At 42.7% G+C, this 17,712-nt stretch overlaps 1 protein-coding gene and 1 long non-coding RNA gene across 5 annotated transcripts in view; one reads left to right on the top strand and one right to left on the bottom strand.

Moving 5' to 3' along the window:
- Positions 1-8,176: 8,176 nt before the first annotated feature.
- LOC142051780 (uncharacterized) lies at positions 8,177-17,549 on the bottom strand. The gene is made up of 4 exons (XR_012658629.1): positions 17,320-17,549; positions 16,875-16,983; positions 10,835-11,001; positions 8,177-8,333 (listed from the first exon to the last, which is right to left on the bottom strand). It is a non-coding gene; the product is annotated as an uncharacterized LOC142051780 (long non-coding RNA).
- TBC1D22A (TBC1 domain family member 22A) overlaps positions 16,934-17,712 on the top strand; it is a 187,664-nt gene continuing 186,885 nt past the window's right edge. For 3 of the 4 annotated variants that reach the window (XM_075081294.1, XM_075081292.1, XM_075081295.1), the window contains exon 1: positions 16,934-17,135. In XM_075081294.1, the coding sequence (XP_074937395.1) occupies positions 17,074-17,135 (62 nt within the window). In that variant the 5' untranslated portion in view covers positions 16,934-17,073. The remainder of the gene's footprint in view (positions 17,136-17,712) is intronic. The other variant, XM_075081293.1, reaches the window with a different exon arrangement.

Here is a 17,712-nt window from a genome sequence, read left to right as displayed (position 1 = left end):
ATTAATGAAGGACTATTTTTCTCCTTTACCAGATTATAATTTTTCAATGATAATGTCAATGTTGCAGTTACTGTAATACACAGACTGTGCCTCCTAATACACTAATGCTACTATCAAAAGTAGGTAGGTTCCGAAAAATGCAGATTCACATTAACAGCCCAGTGGTCACGCTGACATGAAAAAACGTCACATTCAAATATCATGCCAGAACCCTCTGATCTTCAGCTGACTGAAACCTGGACATGATGCAAGTGATAATTGACTTGATCTTCAAGAAAGAGATTACCAAAACATTACAGCACTGAGCAGTACCTACTCATCTACTCCCAACAGCTGTTTTGCTGGCAGACTCAAGGGAGATCTCTTATCATAATCTTGTAATGAGGTATTAACAGCAAGCTCAGAGGAAACTGCCTGCTCTTACTCAAAGAGCAATTACCAGTAATTTCAAAACTCCGTTTATTCCAATGTGCTGGACGGAAACGCTGGTCACAAGGCAGGCATTCCCTGGATCCTCTTCTGCAGGTGGGAAGACACTGCTGAGCTATGTGCTTCTTTCTGATAAGGAATAATTGTACGTTGAAAGTCCAGTACTTGATCAACAGAAAACTAAAACCAAGACAGCGGGCTTTGATGATACTTTTATATGAGGGACAGTAAGAGGAATTTTTGGTTTTGCCTGCTTAGATGAGAAAAAAGCATTGATCCTGTAGGAAGTGACATTGAGAGCCACTTACATAGTGATGCTACAATGGGTTCATTTTATTGTACAGTAGAGGACAAATGAAGTAGACTAATTGTAACACAAACAGACCAAATCACGAAGCCCAGTCCTCACTCAAAAGCACACAAGGCTATTCTTTCTTTAGCTGCATAGAAGTTTTCAGAATTTTTCAAAGAAAAAAATGTCTTTGTTTAAGGTTACAGTCCTTAGAAACCATAATATCTGTATCTGGACTGCTTATAAAAATCAGTTTCTCAGAACAGCATGAAACCTTACCACCTAGATTCAGTTTCTCCCAGGCATTGTATATGTGCATATTGAGGCCTACCTGCCAGGGAAAATTCTATAGCAATGCAGGTTAGATGAGCAGATGGCAACAGAAAGAAAGGCTGCATGGAAGAATAAACATTCAGAGAACCACAGATGCCTATTGCTAGCTGATTTCTCTAAGACTCCTAGACCTACAAAAGATCTTTCAGATATTGATCCTTTTTCCTTGGTATGAAAGAGATGAACAATCCCACTGAAGTTCACGGGGGCTGACGAATGCTATGAAAGGCTTCTCACAACAGCACTGACAAAGTTGCTTGCCTGTTTCTTCCACCAGAGGAAAAGATCATATGGCTTCACTGTTGAAAGAAACAAAACAGCAAACAAATACTGAGTGATTCTTTTGAGGTGAAATAAGTATTCAGGCTGCTCTTGCCTTCCAGATGTAGAGAACCCTGTTGTTTCCACATGAAAAGCAGGTTCTGCATTGTTTAGGTTTGAAGAAAATACGATGAAGCAACATTTTTGACAATAACTCTGAAGCTCTTACAATCCAAATGTTATAATCAATGTTTCAACAGTGTTACATAACAAATTATGGACACGACTTCTTCAAGAATTTCAGCACCCCAGAACACAAGGAAGAGCCTGGGAGCATTTTTGACAAATTAGACATGAAGAAGTACCATAGAAATTATTTGATGTTGTTAAGCTTGCCTTCTGTCAAAATACGTTTACTATGATAACACCAATGAGCAACTTCTCTCTATTAAAACAATTCAAATTCCTTCAAAACTGCACTAGATACTGACTTTTTATGAACCAGAGTATAAACAGATAATTGATGTAAAAAGTGACATTTACATCTACGTATCATGAAAAGATACTGACTCCTTCCTTTTTCCTCTTCTTTGATGGTTAAGATAATTGGAGTCATCATTTTTGTCTTCAATGAAAAGAAAAAAACCTTCACAAAATAATTCTTTGTCTTTAGTCATATAAAACCTCAAACTGGGTTATGTAGGACTTGAGCCAACAGGAGGATTACATGAGCCAACAGGAGGGTTAAATGAAGCAGCAATTCCTAGCAAGATAGTGTTTGCCCCTCAGACGACAGGCTGTTCATAGAGCTACAGGATTTCCATACAGCCTTTCTGCTAAAGCCATCTCTGACTGCATGAAGAGGCTACAAAAATCATAAATGGTTTGGCCAGCCCTTTTTTTTTCCAGTCCATTTCACTCACTGTGAAATAATCTTTTTGTAATCCTTGATCGTTGTATACTAGTGATATTATCCCAAGCATTGTTGGTTTAGCACCCTGAACACCCCTAATCCCTTCTGAGACTTGTTTCTCTGTAGAGAGCTGAGCTTATTTCAACAGAGAGCCCTTTAGCTCTAGCTGCCCTGCCTTTCACAACACATTGACCTAGAGGCATGCGGCTGTCCTGGTTTGTCTCAGCTGGAGATCCTGAGGCCGACAGGGTTGACAGCACTGGCACTGCACCCCAGGCAGGGAAGGTGGCTGGGGGTAGGTGGAAGGACTGAAGTACAATACCCTTTCGCAGTCAAGCTTCTGTGGGGCTGCCAGCCCTCACACCCCGCGCAATGCAGCACTCCCAGGGCTGTGCGGTCACACAAACTGAATGCTAGGCTTGTCTGATGTCGGCAGCAGGAAAAAGGCTAAAACCTTTGCCTCCCTTCCCCACTGAATTAATTGTTGGTATGTGAAGTACTTCCTTCACAAAGACAGTATACTATTGAAATGGCTGAAAGGCTGAAGCCTAACGTGGGCAGAAGGTGCTATTTTTCTTGTTATCTGAGGTTGGCAGACATGTATTTACAGATGAATCAACTCGGTTTCCTGGGCAAAGAGACAAATCAAGTCCCTAGAGCTTCATACCATGGCAAGTGCTTTGCAAAGTGTTCCAAGTAGTCCTCTATCAAATAACACCATGGTTTTGAGCCAGCAGCTCCTCATCAAATTATTGATCCTTTCCTGGCATTATAACATCTTGTTGAGATGATGACATAATGTTTCCAGTGGAGCCAATGGCCCCTCAGCCCCTCTCCAGACACGCTTAAGCACACTGAAAAGAGCAACGAGATGCAGAGTGCTGAATAGTCCTCTGCCTTCAAGAAAAGAGAACGTGAATGCCAACAAGGATTTATTAACATAAATGCTTCTTTCACATTTTGAGATGAGTGAAAACAAAAGCACTAAGCTTCAAGCTTCTACCCATCTTATAAAACACAACAGAAGACTTCCTAAGCTAAGTTAGATACTGAAAGGTTAATGAACAACAAGGGTGCTATGAAAAACATCATGGCCAAACCTGAAGCCTACTGAAGACACTATTATCCTAGAGCCATCATTTCTAAGCACCAGATGAAAACTGACTGCTATTTCTCCACCATAATAATTTTCTCACTAATTTTACTGGTTTTGAGCATGCTGCTAACTATTAGCACTTAAATAAAGTGGACATTTTCTTCTATTGTGTGGTGCGTAACAGACAGAAAATTGGAATACTATAAAGAACTCATATAGCTGCTGCTGTGGTGATTTATTCCTTCACTTCTCCCATATGTTCACACTTCCACTGGCTAATTATTTAAGAGCTATGAAGAAAACACCTGAGTTACTGTTTCCTAAGGAAAAGGCCCCAGTTCAGACCCCACCTCATGAGGCATGTTACAGAAGGAGCCAACCCTCCGACTTCTCAGTGAAGAGAGACAGAGGTCATTTCTACACAGCACTTCAGATCTTAGTCGGACTAAAAACTATGCAGAGGTGGCCCTGCTTCTTCACCTACACAAACACAGGAAAGGTCATTTTTAGATTCAGCAATTTAAATAAATTTGTTTCATTAAATTTCCTCTTGCCACAAAGGAAAGAAAGAATCACTATTCTTGGTGATACTCCAACAAAACCACATTTTAACCTGATTCCTATATAAGACTAAGCATCTGTATCTAACGTGCACTTATATATATACATACATATATATATATGCTATGTCTAAAACAATGTAATGTGACTGTTTCGCTATTGTACAGAGTTTAATGCCAGCCAAAAGAGAGATTAATAATAAGAAGGAATTCAGAAAGGAATAGCTTTGAGAGCAATTCATAGGTTATACAGCCCACGGGACTGTTATGATCATCTCCTCTGATTTTCTGCCCAAGGAACATAGATTTTCCACACAGTAAAAACCTCAATCAAGCCCAATGAACTGTAGCTGAAGTACAGCATATTTTTCAGCAAGACATTCTGTCTTGATTTAAAGAACTGAATTTATGGAGAAGTGCCGACATCCTCTACCCAATGATGCAACTGCTTATCTTTGCTCTTTATGTAGTATTTCCCCTTAAATTCTTCTAGTATTAATTTCCAACTACTTAACCATGTTATGACTGCTACATTCTTTAGCAGTGATTGCCATTATAATAATTTGCAACTCTTGATTTTTGGCACCTACAAATGCATGGCACCAGTGATTTTTAATTTTTAGAGCATTAGAATTTGGCTAGCATTGTCTGAGAACTGGTACAAAGAGAAGGATTCCACATACGAATTAATTTATATCATAGACAATAAAGATGGTATAGGATCAGCTTGATATTAATAATATTAATGATTCTAGTATTAATGTGGGAACAAGAATATAGTATGACATGAACTATGAATTTAAAGTTTTTGTCATGCAGTACTTACGAAACGTTTTTCAGTATCAAATAAATTCTTGGTGCTTTTTTTTTGCCTTTTTTTTTTTTTTTTTTGTAAAAAACCAAAGGTTTGTCTGGTAGAAACTTACCCATCCTTCCCTTGGCTACATTAGGTGGTCTAATATAAAATTCTATCTCCCTGTACAAATCTTTCCTCTCACAAAACAAAGCCAAAAAGGAGAAAACACGGAAGTTTTCAAGCTTCATTAGTATTTCAATTTTGTTCCTGTTCTGCAGCCCATGGCTGATTTTCAGAGTTAGAGAGATTTTTCAAAAATGATGCATAACATATTTATTTCCTCTGGCTACTTGTGAAATCTTATTTTAATGACCATGCATACTAGAATTATTACCACTATACTTCAGGATTTCAGTAGAAGAGATTAATCCTTTGAGCTCTTTCTATTTAAAATGGCTTTAACTTCTGAGGAGCTGCCTGTGATTGCCTTATCATTTTCTCTTCAAAACTCAGGGACTCTCTGGTGGATTTACGTCAGTATTCTTAGTTCATTTCTTGCACTAAGATTGCCAGTCCTGAAACAACTGTCAAGACCATTCAAGTGAAATTGCAAATTTTCATTTCAAGGTTTAGAAGCTAAGCTGTTCTTTCTTTTATTACTTTACAACATGATGCTACATGCTGTGTTATACAAGAAAGTGATATGAATAGCGAAATACTTCATTCTCACTTTTTAGTCTGAGTTTTCTTTTTTCTCCTTAGCTGAAAAACTTATACTATGCCTGCCCCTTTCTCAAAAGTATCAAGGTCTAAAAAGAACACAACTATGCAGGTTTTGATATTTTTCCAATTCCACCAAAATTCTTAAATTTGGGAAAACATTTATCATCTTCAGCTAACAGGTACTTTGTAAATCCAATTCACTAACAGAATATACCTCTTGGATAAGGAAGAGCAACACTTTAAGGCAAATGTATAAAACACTTTGTTAACTTTATCATATCTTTTCACCCAAATATCAGGACTTACTCTCATTTTCTCTGCAATGTAATTTTGCTTATGTCTCTTTCACCAACCTCTCAGCCCCTCTGTTGCTAAATCATAAGCCTTCCCAACACTCTCACTAGTAAAACTGGTGGCTCAAGAAACAACATTACTGCAGGAGCACTCAGAAACTCTTTTCTACTGGAAGTCATGTTGGAAGGATTCTGTTACTAGAACTCCAACTGCAATATCTTCATTATAGTCATCACTCTTGTTTACACTTGCTCTCACTCAAACAGGAGCATAGGCAAACCACAAAAACAGCAATAAAAAATTAAAGTAATAAAGAACAGTTAATGAGACCTGATATAGACATACCTCTAAAGTAGCAAATTCCATTCTTCTTTAAGGAAAAGGAAGCAAGATTTTGATACAACTCACTTGACTTGAATAACAACTATAATGTATTATACTGAAGATATTTTTGGAAATTATATCTATGCAACACACTGCAAGTCCAACCCTGAATTTATATTCTGTCCTGTATTTGTCATTCACCTTACACTACCTGAACTCACTCTACCACTAATCCTTTTCTACAGAAATTGTACTAATAGGATTTCAATACTGAAAATACATGGAACACTAAAAAAGAAAGGAAGAAGGCTGTTTTCAGTTTAAGTGTGCATTTCAACTGCTATGCAGAGAAACTCAGAAATGGATTAAAAAGCAAATAGTGAAACTTAATTACCTTCTAATATACATTTGGATCAAAGAGAAATTAATTGAGAGAGAAATGGGGTTGAACAGCACGGTAAAGGTTTTGCTTAAGAAACACCAACAAAAACTAATCCTTCACACAGATACAAATGACATGAAAAAGGCACTAACAGTGGCTTTGAGGCATGAAAAGAGAAGACAGTGATAAACTTAAATTAGATATAGAGATCCAAGGAGAAACCACAAAAGGAATTTAAATAAGTGCTGGTGGTGGAGCTGGATGGTCAAAGACAAGAATAGAAAAAAAAAAAATACCCAAAGCAAAAACCAACCAAACTTTGCAGCAGTCAGTCATGAAGATTGACAGAGAACAAATGTATGCTGTCCAGATAAACTCTAGATGCCAATTAGCACACAGCTTGATGAATTCTAACACTTGAAAATATCTACTGAAGATAATCCATCAAAATTCCTGTGTAGTATCATGCCTCCATTCTTCTTACAAACATGGGAGGAATTAAAGATTTACTTCTAAATAGTATTTTTTGACCAAAAAATGGAAGGGGCCAGGGCATGACTGATGCCAGTGGCATGCAAAATGCAATGTCTTCATGCTGAATACATCTTCTGAGAAGCTTTGTTTAGAACAATGGGTCAAGCAGGAGGAGAAACACAGACTGGCCAGGGAAGAAACTAAAGGGAACGTGACTTTTATAGGTCTGGAGATTTCCAACACTGAAGAAGTCTCAAAGATCTACATACTAATTCATCAGAGGTTGTTATAAACCACAGGTCAGAGCAGGTCAGCATTAGCAGTCACACCAGCAGCAGGATAACCAAAAAGTAAACAATTCTGAGAAATACTTCTCTCCATGCCTGGTGCATTTCCCGAAATTTAAGTTGTCCATTAGAACCAAAATGACCAAAACTGGAGGCTGAACCAAAGCACCTAAATCTGCCGTTCAGTTCCTTCTTAGTGTTACAAGACACTTTGCTTCAGGTGCTTTCTCCAAAAAAATCAGTAATACAAACTTTGAAAAGAAAAAAAAGTGAGGCCACTTAGCATGACTGTTCTAAGAAGAAACCTATGGGATCTGAAAGCCCTATTCACTCTCATATTATTTGCCCAAATGTGGTTTTGCAATCCAGTTAATTACAGATGATACTTAAAAAAAAATACCACTTTGTAGATTCAGAAGAAAAGCTCCAGACACCCATCTTTTACATTCTGCCCTATTTTATGCCCAGTTTTTAGAATAAAGCAATAGTAGACAGTCTTGCTGTTTGACTTTGGGTAAACTAGTAGATCTGTGACTGTTCCAACAAATTGCTTACTCTTGCTGATTTTAGAGAAAGGGTATTGCCTACTTCCTTACCAAGCCACAGTACTAAGCAGGACTTCTGGCACCTCTAAAGATCTCCCAATAACTCAGGAAGACCTTTTAGCCTCAGGAAAAATCAACTAATGCTACAGTGACTTTGCTTTTCACCTTGTTCTGACAGCAAGTTAAATGTGATGTTTAGAAACTGATTTGAATTGTATAGTTTAAAGAAAATAAATTTATATCAGCGATGAACAGAGCTATCATGGCTTAGAGCCAAATATGCACCGATTTATTTCTCTGCGTTTGAAGTTCAGTCATGCTGCAATCCTATGTTTAAACCTTCACTGTATGTACTGGAGACATAATAACGTGAAATTTCAAGGAACTAGAAGCATGGTGGAAAGAGAACTTGTTGCTTCTGCCAACTTCTCCATCTTCTACCCAAGACTTCCACTTAGAAAGCATCCTTCCTCCTCTGATTCATTTAAGCCTCAACTGCATATTGCATCAGACTTCAGGAAAGTGTGGTTTCATCCTCTGGACTGCCAGTAAGCAGGCGCTCCTTGGACACAGGGTGTTGTTCCAGGCTATGCCCAACAGACATTGTCAGTTTTTCAGTTGATGCTGTGACACAAATAAGAATAAACCTAAAAACCTTCACCTAAAAATGCATGAAGTGTAAACTTGAACACTGTTACTAATATTTTAGTGAACGACAGCTTTTTAAAACTACACACATTGATCATTATTCTAGAAGGAGAAACAAGAGACAAGGACATTTACCCAGAGACAGCACATATTTAAGCTCTTTTCTATTTTGCAGTCTTTTTCACTGTTACTGAATACAGAGTGTGTGTGCACAATTTCATACGTGTGCACTACCAGCATAAGTATTTTGGCAAGTCTGCCCTTATTTTCAAAATCTTGTTCAATTCATGTGCAAAAGGGAAGGCCACTTACAGAGAAAAAGTTACAAAACGCTATGATGACTGTCTGTCTGCAGTGATGACTCCTCACAGCTATTATACTTTCATGTTGATTCCTTCCCCCTTTCTTCCTCTCCAATTTTCTGGAGACGAATTGCACTGCGCTAAGAGAGCTGTTGTGACTATGTGATTTGCTGGACCGTGTCTAACTTCCTTCAATCTAGCTCTTGGCTATTCCTCTTCTTTAACATCCCTTTGTTCTTTCTTCCATGGTTCTACATGACTGCTTCTCCCATTTATATTACCTTGCCCTGTATCTTTTTGTCATAAAGCACTCTACCCTCTGAGACTGTTGTCTTTCCTTGTATAAGCAGCTTTTTCTCTTCTTACTGCCCTTTTCTTTTTGTGCAGAACGCTGGTTTTGGGTTAGCTTGCTTGGCAACTTCACTTCCCTTTGCTCAGTTTTATTTTAAAGAACTGCTTCTTCCATGATATTTATGATAAAGTAGATGGATACAATGGCTCGGTAGAAAGGCACGTGTGTGTACCAAACAGAAACAGTGATCAGCCACCACAGAATACCCTGTGTGCTGCTTTCAGAAGCACTTCTACCAGTTTATTAAAGCAGTAAAAACATTTGCAGAAACTAATGCTTCAACGTGGAAGTGGCTCATTTGAATTGAGTTTAATTTTTTTTCCTTATTGATCAAAGCAAACAAAAAAAATGCATATAGAGAAACATAGTCTTGTTAGCTTGTAGAATAAGCCAGCTTAAACCACACCTCACAGTTGCATCTACATTATGGTGTTGCTGACAGAGCCATGCAAGGATAAGCATGAAAAAGCACACTCCCTATCTTACACAACTTGATCAGCAAATCCTGGTGTGAGTGTAGCTAAGTTAGCAGGGGAGTGCTGTTGTCAGCTAAGTTAATTTTGTTTAACATCAATCTATACTTCCCCGTACATCATCAGAAAAGCTTCTTTTCCCAAAATACACTGCATGTCCACAGAAAAGTCCACCTGTGTAACTGTACCAGCACAGCTACACTAGCAAAAGCTCTCTAGAGCAGATAAGCTGAAAAACAATTTGGTATAACTGAATGCCTCCTGAAACACATGCATATATAGCTCACAGCTATTACCCTAAATAAACATCTCAGTGTCTACTTTGCTCGAAATATTGCTAGTGCAAGCTACAATATTCCTAATTTTGATCAGTCAAGAACATGGCTGCATTTCTACGTATTAGAACATAAGAAACTTCCTGGGCATCCTCAATAACATTCACTGACTGTACACAGTGACTTGATTCTGAAAAATTCCCAAGAAAAATAAAAGCAAAGAAAAACAGAAAAAAGAAAAGCCCACAAACCTCTCATTAGCTCAGTACTTTATTTGTCCATGCTGGTGACAGACCTCTTCCTAACTATAAATTCTTGTGCACAACTTTGCATGAAACAAAACAAATACTGCAGTAGGCCTTTTAATATTTCTTCTTGCTCTGAAGTAACAAAAATTCCTATGCAAGTGGTAACTGAAATATTACTGCAAGTTTATGCTGCAATCCCAGTAGGGCAGACCTTAGTTAATATAGCTGCATGGACTTTGAAATAGCTAGTTTGGATATTTGAACTACAGTTAAGCACAACTTAACATTAACCAGTTTCTCAAGTGCTTATTTAGATTCTTGGGAGTGTTTGAAGACTATGCTAATCAGCTGCAGTAGGTGAGTCCCAGTGGTGACGGCAGTGTTGTTATACTTCTTGAATGACAGCACCGGAAACACTGGCAGATCTCCTTCTCAAACCCAGTGAAGAGGTTGACAGCAGAATCTGTGTATGCCCTCATCTGCCCATCTTAAATTTCTGTAACCAAAAAAGTTAAACAGGAACACTGCTAAAATACATGTTCAGACCACCTACTCCTCCCAAGTACTGTATAGCCATGAACTCACCTTCTTGTGATACTCTGTTAATGCCATTTTATAAGTCCTTTTCAAGGATGCACTCTTTGTGGTTGGGTCACCTTAAGTGATGGGCATAAAGAATTGTACCTAGATTACCTGATGGGGTCTGGAAAGGTTCCTCCTTCCACCTCTGGAACCTTGGCAACACAAGTTTGTGTCAGGTATTAAACCAAACAAAGAATAAGGAAAGAAATGAATGGAAAGGGAATGAAAATAGTATCCTTGCCTACTTGAAAGTCAACAACAGAGAGGGCCCAGTCCAGGTCTGGATGACTTCAGTCCAAGGGTCTAAACTGGCAGCAGCTCTCCACCGTAGCGCTGACAGAGATTTTGTGACTGTGTGCTTCCAGTTCTTCTTGGTACAAACGTAGCCCCATTTGCAGGTCAGACTTTTCACCTGAACAAATCAATGCAATAGTTATTTGTTTCCAGTATAAAATTCTGCACCACACTAAAAACTTAAGCACAACGGTACTGTATACTGAATATAATGAAAACTAAATAGTAAAGTTAACTTTGTACTGACTTTATTATGCAATTCAATAAAACCTCCACTTCTAAAATGAACCAGAAATTCCACATGGCTGCATCAGGCTGACACAAAAGTTAAATGGCATTACCTCACGATCCAGGTCAACTTTTGCAAGGACGACAGATGGCTTAGGCTATCTAGCCTGAAGCTAATTAAGTTTCCCTTTAACAAATATCAAAAATGAACAAATAAAAACAACATAAATATAGATTCAACATCCATAGTAATGCTAATGATAGAATGTGTTGTTTATGAATTTAACACTTTTTTGACTGTCACAACCAAAAGTACCTCATTTTTGTATTCTAACTGCAACAGGTCTAATTTAAATTTATCTAGCTAAGATCAAGCGAAGTTCCACTCATGACCCTGCAGGTTTCATTTTCACTTTACCTAATAGATGTACTTCGTATTACATCATGTTTCCTATATATTCTATAAAAGATGCTGAGACTCAAGGTCACAATGCATTACAAAAAGCTTACAGGTCCAGAATGTGAAAGAGGGATGCTACTTAAAGGACAAAAGTAGAGAAGAAGAAGAGAGAAGAAGATGCTACTACTATAACTAGCATTGAGATTAGAATCATAGAATCATCTAATGCCCTGAGTTGGAAGGGACCCACAAGGATCATCAAGTCCAACTTCTGTCCCTGCACAGGACAACCCCTAATTCACAACAAATCTCTGAGGGCATTGTCCAAGTGCTTCCTGAATAGCGTCAGGGTTGGTGCTGTGACCACCTCCCTGGGGAGCCTGTTCCACTGCTCCAACACCCTCTGGGTAAAGAACCTTTTCCTAATATCCAACCTAAACCTCCCTTGGCACATCTTCCTGCCATTCCCTTGGGTCCTGTCATCGGTCACCAGAGAGATCAGTGCCTGCCTCTCCTCTTCCCCTTGTGAGGAAGCTGCAGACTGTGATGAGGTCTGCCCTCAGCCTCCTCTTCTCTAGGCTGAACAAACCAAGTGACTTTAGCTTTAGCTGCTCCTTGTATAGTTTCTCCTCTAAACCCTTCACGAACTTTGTGGTCCTTCTCTGGACACTCTCTAATAGCTTTATATCCTTAATGTACTGTGGTGCCCAAAACTGCACACAGAACTCAAGGTGAGGCCGCACCAGCGCAGAGCAGAGCAGGACAATCCCCTCCCTTGACTGGCTGCAATGCAGTGTTTGATGCACCCCAGGACACAGTTAGCTCTCTTGGCTGCCAGGACACACTGTTGGATCATGTTCAACTTGCCATTGACCAGAACCCCCAGGGCCCTCTCTGCAGAGCTCCTCTCCAGCCTCTTGTTCCCCAGTCTGTATGTACATCCAGGGTTGCTGTGCCCCAGCTGTAAAATCCAGCATTTGCCCTTGTTTCATATGGTTGGTGATTGCCCAGCTCTCCAGTCTGTCCAGATCCCTCGGCAGGGCCTCTCTGCTCTCAAGAGTGTCAAAAGCTCCTCCCAATTTTGTGTCATCAGCAAACTTAATTAGTATTCTTTCAAGTCCTGCATCCAAGTCATTAACAAAGAGATTAAAGACTAACGGCCCCAAGATGGATCCCTGCAGAACCCCACTAGTGACTGGCCACCAGCCCGATGTAACGCCATTTACTATAGCCCTTTGAGCCCGACCCATCAGCCAATTGCTCACCCACTGCATTACATGTTTACCCAGCTGTGTGCTGGATGTGTTGTCCAGGAGGATACTGTAAGAGCCAGTATTGAAAGCTTTACTGAGACCCAGAAAGATCACATCGACTGGTTTTCCTTGGTCAACTAGGTGGGTGACCTTGTCATAAAAGGAAATCAAATCTGTTATGCAGGACTTTCCCCTTGTGAACCCGTGCTGGCTGGGACCAATGACTGCATTGTCTTTCAGGTGTTTTTCAATAACTCCCAGAATAATCTTCTCCATAGTTTTACCAGGCACAGAAGTGAGACTGATGGGCCTTTAGTTACCGGGGTCATCCCTGTTGCCCTTCTTGAAGACTGGGACAACGTTTGCCAGCTTCCAGTCAACTGGGACCTCTCCAGATTCCCAAGAGCATTGAAAAATCATCGAAAGAGGTCTCGCTATGACATCAGCCAGCTTTTTAAGTACCCTTGGATGAATCCCATTAGGCCCCATCGACTTACTGGGATCCAGCTGGAGCAGCAAGCCCCACACTAGTGCAGGGTTTATTAGGAGTTTATCATTCCCATAGTCATGGTTCTTTAGCCCAGGGCTCTGGGGGTCCCTGAGCCCACCATCGGTGTTGAAGACTGAGGCGAAGAAAGCATTAAACACCTCTGCATTATCTATGTCCCTGCTTGTGAGGTGACCATTCTCATCAAGCCATGGGCCAATGTTATTTCTAGCCTGCCTTTTGCCATTAATGTATTTTAAAAAGCCCTTCTTATTGTCCTTCACAGTACTGGCCAGCTTCAACTCTAATTAAGCTTTGGCTGCAGGTATTTCGTCCCTTCTGCCTCACCTGCCTGACTTCCTACACTTTGGGATTGCCTGCTTCTGTGCTTTTAGGAGGTGGTACTTAAAAAGTGACCAGCACTAATGGACCCTGGCACCTTCAAAAGCTTTTTCCCAGGGGACCTTACTAAGCAGTTCCCTGAGCAACCTGAAGTCTGCTCTCCTCATGTCCAGAGTTGAGGTCTTGCTGGCAGCTTTACTCCTGTCACCATAGATTTTAAACTTGACTCTTTCACGGTCACTGTGGCCAAGGCAGCCCCTGATCTCCACCCATGAGGCCCTCTCTTTTAATAAGCAACAAATGGAGGAAGGCACCTTTCCTGGTCAGTTCCCTTAGTACCTCTACCAAGAAGTTACTGTCCAGATGGTTTAGGAATCTTCTGGACCTGTTTGTCCCAGCTGTGGGGTATTCCTAGTGGACATCTGGCAAGTTGAAGTCCCCCATAAGGACAAGGACAGATGACTTAGAGGCACCCCTTAGTTCCTTAAAGAATAACTTGTCAGTGTCATCCTCCTGGTTGGGTGGCCTGTAGTAGACTCCCACAACAACATCGCTTTATTTGTCTGTCCCTTAATCCTTACCCAGAGGGTCTCAGCTGTGCCATTGCCAACTGCAAGCTCCATGCATTCCAGCTCCTCGGCTACATACAGTGCCACTGTCCTGTCTTGCCTGCCCTGCCTGTCCCTCCTGAAGTGCCTGTAACCATCCATCATGGCACACCAGTCACAGGACTCTTCCCACCAGGTTTCACTTATGCTAATGATGTCATATGTCTGGGACCGGGCCAAGGCTTCCAGCTCCTCTTGCTTGTCCCTTATGCTGCGTGCATTTCTGTAGAAACACTTCAAGTGTGGCTCCTTGTGCCCATCATCACAGGTAGCAGTCTGGAATCTCACTAGCACGCAGCTCCTCCAGTTTTGGTGATTCTATCCATTGCCCATCCCTGACTAGCCTGGTACTGATGCTTTCCCCCTTCCAATCTAGTTTAAGGCCCTGTCAATCAGCCCTGCTAGCTCCTGAGCAAAAACCCTTTTCCCCTTCTGAGAAAGTTGAATACCACCAGATGTCAGCAGACTTGGTGTTGAGAATACCATCCTGTGATTGAAAAAGCTGAAATTCCACCGACACCAGCCTTGGACCCATGTGTTGTTCAGCTGGATCTGCCTGTTCCATTCAATATTATTCCCTGATACTGAGAAGATTGAGAAAAATACTGCCTGAGCACCTGATCCTTCAACCCCCCATCCCAAGGCTCTGAAATCCCTTTTGATAGCCTTTGAGCTTCTCCTTGCTGCTTCTTCTCTGCCGACATGGAGAACCAATAGCAGGTAATAGTCTGAGTTTACCAGACTAGGGCGTTTCCCAGCAACATCTCTTACTCTGGCCCCAGGAGGGCAGCAGACCTCCCTGTAGGTGGAGTCTGGTCTGTATATTGGACCCTCCGTTCCCCTCAGAAGGCAGTCACTTATGACAACTACCCTTCTTCTTAACATGAGTGGTTGTGATGCAGGGGGTGGGCTGCCTAGATGTTTGCTCCATGCCAAAAGGACCTTCATCCCCATCATCCATTGTCTGCCCTTCCAATTCCAGGGCCTCATATCTATTCTGTTCAGGCACCACGGAAGGTGAGGCAGGCTGAGAGTGGATTCACTTACTGCCCCGAGCAGTAACCTGCTTCCATTCTTTCCTGTCTCCTGGGTTACCTCCTTCTGTCTGGTGGTGAGGGGGTAGGGGGTACTTTGTCGCTTGTGCTGTGGTTGGCTGCTGCAGGCCCCTCTGAGAGGGATGGTAGAGTACTATTCCACCAGTCAATGTCCTCTGACTCCCTGATACTCCTCAGCCTGGACACCTCCTCCCGAAGCTCTGTCACCAGGCTGAGCAGCTCCTTTACCTGGGTGCCTCTCCCTCAGGTGAGCTCACTGCTGTCCTCAGATACTGGCCCGATACTCAGGCTCGCCCTGCAGCCTGGGACCTGGGTGGCTGCGTGTCGCCTTGAAGGCTGTTTGGGTGGCCACATCAGTTCTTGCAGCTGGAGGGGCCGTAAGGGACGCTGATAGCACAGCTCTACTGGGTGGATACCACAGCTCCTACTGTTCTCAGCTCCTTTTAAGTGGGTCGCAGCTTGTGCTTGAGGTGGCAGGGCCCCTGGGACATGTAGCTTTCACTCGTGGGCCGTGATCTATTAAGATCTGCAAAACATTTTATTTTTGTCAGCTCTTAGAAGGTGATTGCTAAAGTAAATCCCAAAGCAGGCAGAAAATGTAATTTTTTTTTACTTTTAATAAATAACACATGAAATGACATTTGTCCATTAGTATGTGAGTTGCAGGTCAGGTCATATGCTGCACGACAGTTTTTGAGTTATTTATGGCAGAATGTTCCCTGAACAATCTTTGACATGTTAAATTACTATTGCATTAAGATACAGCAAAAAACTCTGTAAGTCAGCACTGTTTCTCAGGAGCCATACCCCGAAGCGTAATGTAAAACCATGCCTGTTTTGTTTGCAGAGGTGATGTATCCTTGGATCAGAATTAATGACATACATACATATAAAGACCCTCAATCTTGTATCATCTCAAAGCAAACAAAGTAAGTGAGTAAAATGACTGGATGAGTCCAATCTTCAGGAGAACTTCAAAGTCAAGAAAGATTAAAGCCCACCAGTCTCAAGGTAACTGGGTAAACTGTGAAAGAAATGAAGTGGAAAAAATTTGAGGTATATTGTTACAAAATGGTGTCAGGCCTAACTTGATTGAAATCTGTTGTGTTATCATCAGCTAATGTCTTTTTCCATTGACATGGCAAGTTTTGCATTTCTTCCTATCGAGCATTCCAAATTACTCTTTATGTTTAAACTAAAAAGCATTGAAGCCTCAAAACGTCACACCCAGCCTACCAATAAGTAAAAACTGACTTCATAGGAATATGTTTGTTAATCAGAGACAGGAACCGAGAGTGGGTGTCTGTACCATTACAGGCTGGAGACTTACACACCGAGACAGGGCGAGGGAAGGGAGAGAGAAAAGAAAAGCGAAAGGAGGGGGAAAGGAAGGGCAGAGAGAGGCTCCCTGGCGCCGGCGCCTCAGCCCCGCCAAGGCTTCCGGGCCGGCCGGCTGCCCCGCCGGGCCCCACTGCCCGCCCAGGCTGGACATAGCGCTGCCGCCATGACCGGAGGGGCGGGCCCAGCTGAGCCGCCACCGCGGAGGGCTCTGCCCCACGGTCCCTCCCCACCCGCTTCCCAATGTTCCATCCGCTGCGATTGGCCCAATCCGACCCACCCGGCAGCACTCTCACTTCTGGTTGGCTGAAACCTCCGGGCAGCCCTGGGGGGCGAATGAGGAGTGGGGTTGTTTCCCGGTCCCAAGATGGCGGCGCTCAGTCCTGTTCCTGTGGGGAGGAATGAGGGGGAGTGAGGCCTGAGGGAGCGAGCCGAGGCTGTGAGCCGCGCCGTGGGAGGGGGATGAGGTGACGGCCGCCATGGCCAGCGACGGGGGCAGGAAGCAGTTCTGGAGGCGGAGCGGCACGAAGGTGCCGGGCAGGTGAGACGGGCCGCGGGTAGGTCGGGGCCCGCGGAGGAGGCTCCGGACGGCGGCCGCGGGGCGGCGGGACGAGCCTCCAGCCCCGGGATGCCGGGCACGGGGGTGCCGGGCCGGGGAGCGGCTCTGCCCTACCGCGCCGCCGGGCCCGTCCCGTCCCGCTCCGTTGTCTCTCCAGTTCTGTTACCTCTCCAGCTCCGTCCTCCGGCCGCTGCGGCCGCCCAGCGCGACGGACCCTGGTCGCTCCGGGGCCCTCTGCGGGAAGTGCGGCCGGGCGGTGGCGTGGGGCCTCTCCGCCCCCCGGCGGCGCCCTCCCCGCAGGTCAGCGCCCGGAGCGTGCCGGTGTTGGGTGCCTCCCGTTACCGGGTCGGAAATCGCTGGTGGCACCGGGAAGCGTTCGTAATAGCTTGGGTCGGAAAAGTTGTTCGGTAATCGTCTGAACGGACGTTCCCAGCCTGACGTTGTGGTCAAAAGAGTTAACAGGACTTTGGGGATGTATTCCCCAGAAAATTTTGAGTGAGGGAATGTAACTCTTAGCAATGGTATGAGTTATGAAGTTTTGTGATGTAATGCAAGTTAG

The sequence above is a fragment of the Phalacrocorax aristotelis genome, chromosome 1, assembly GCF_949628215.1.
Source record: "Phalacrocorax aristotelis chromosome 1, bGulAri2.1, whole genome shotgun sequence".
In the NCBI taxonomy this organism is placed as follows: domain Eukaryota; kingdom Metazoa; phylum Chordata; class Aves; order Suliformes; family Phalacrocoracidae; genus Phalacrocorax; species Phalacrocorax aristotelis.
This window is presented reverse-complemented; position numbering and strand designations above follow the sequence as displayed.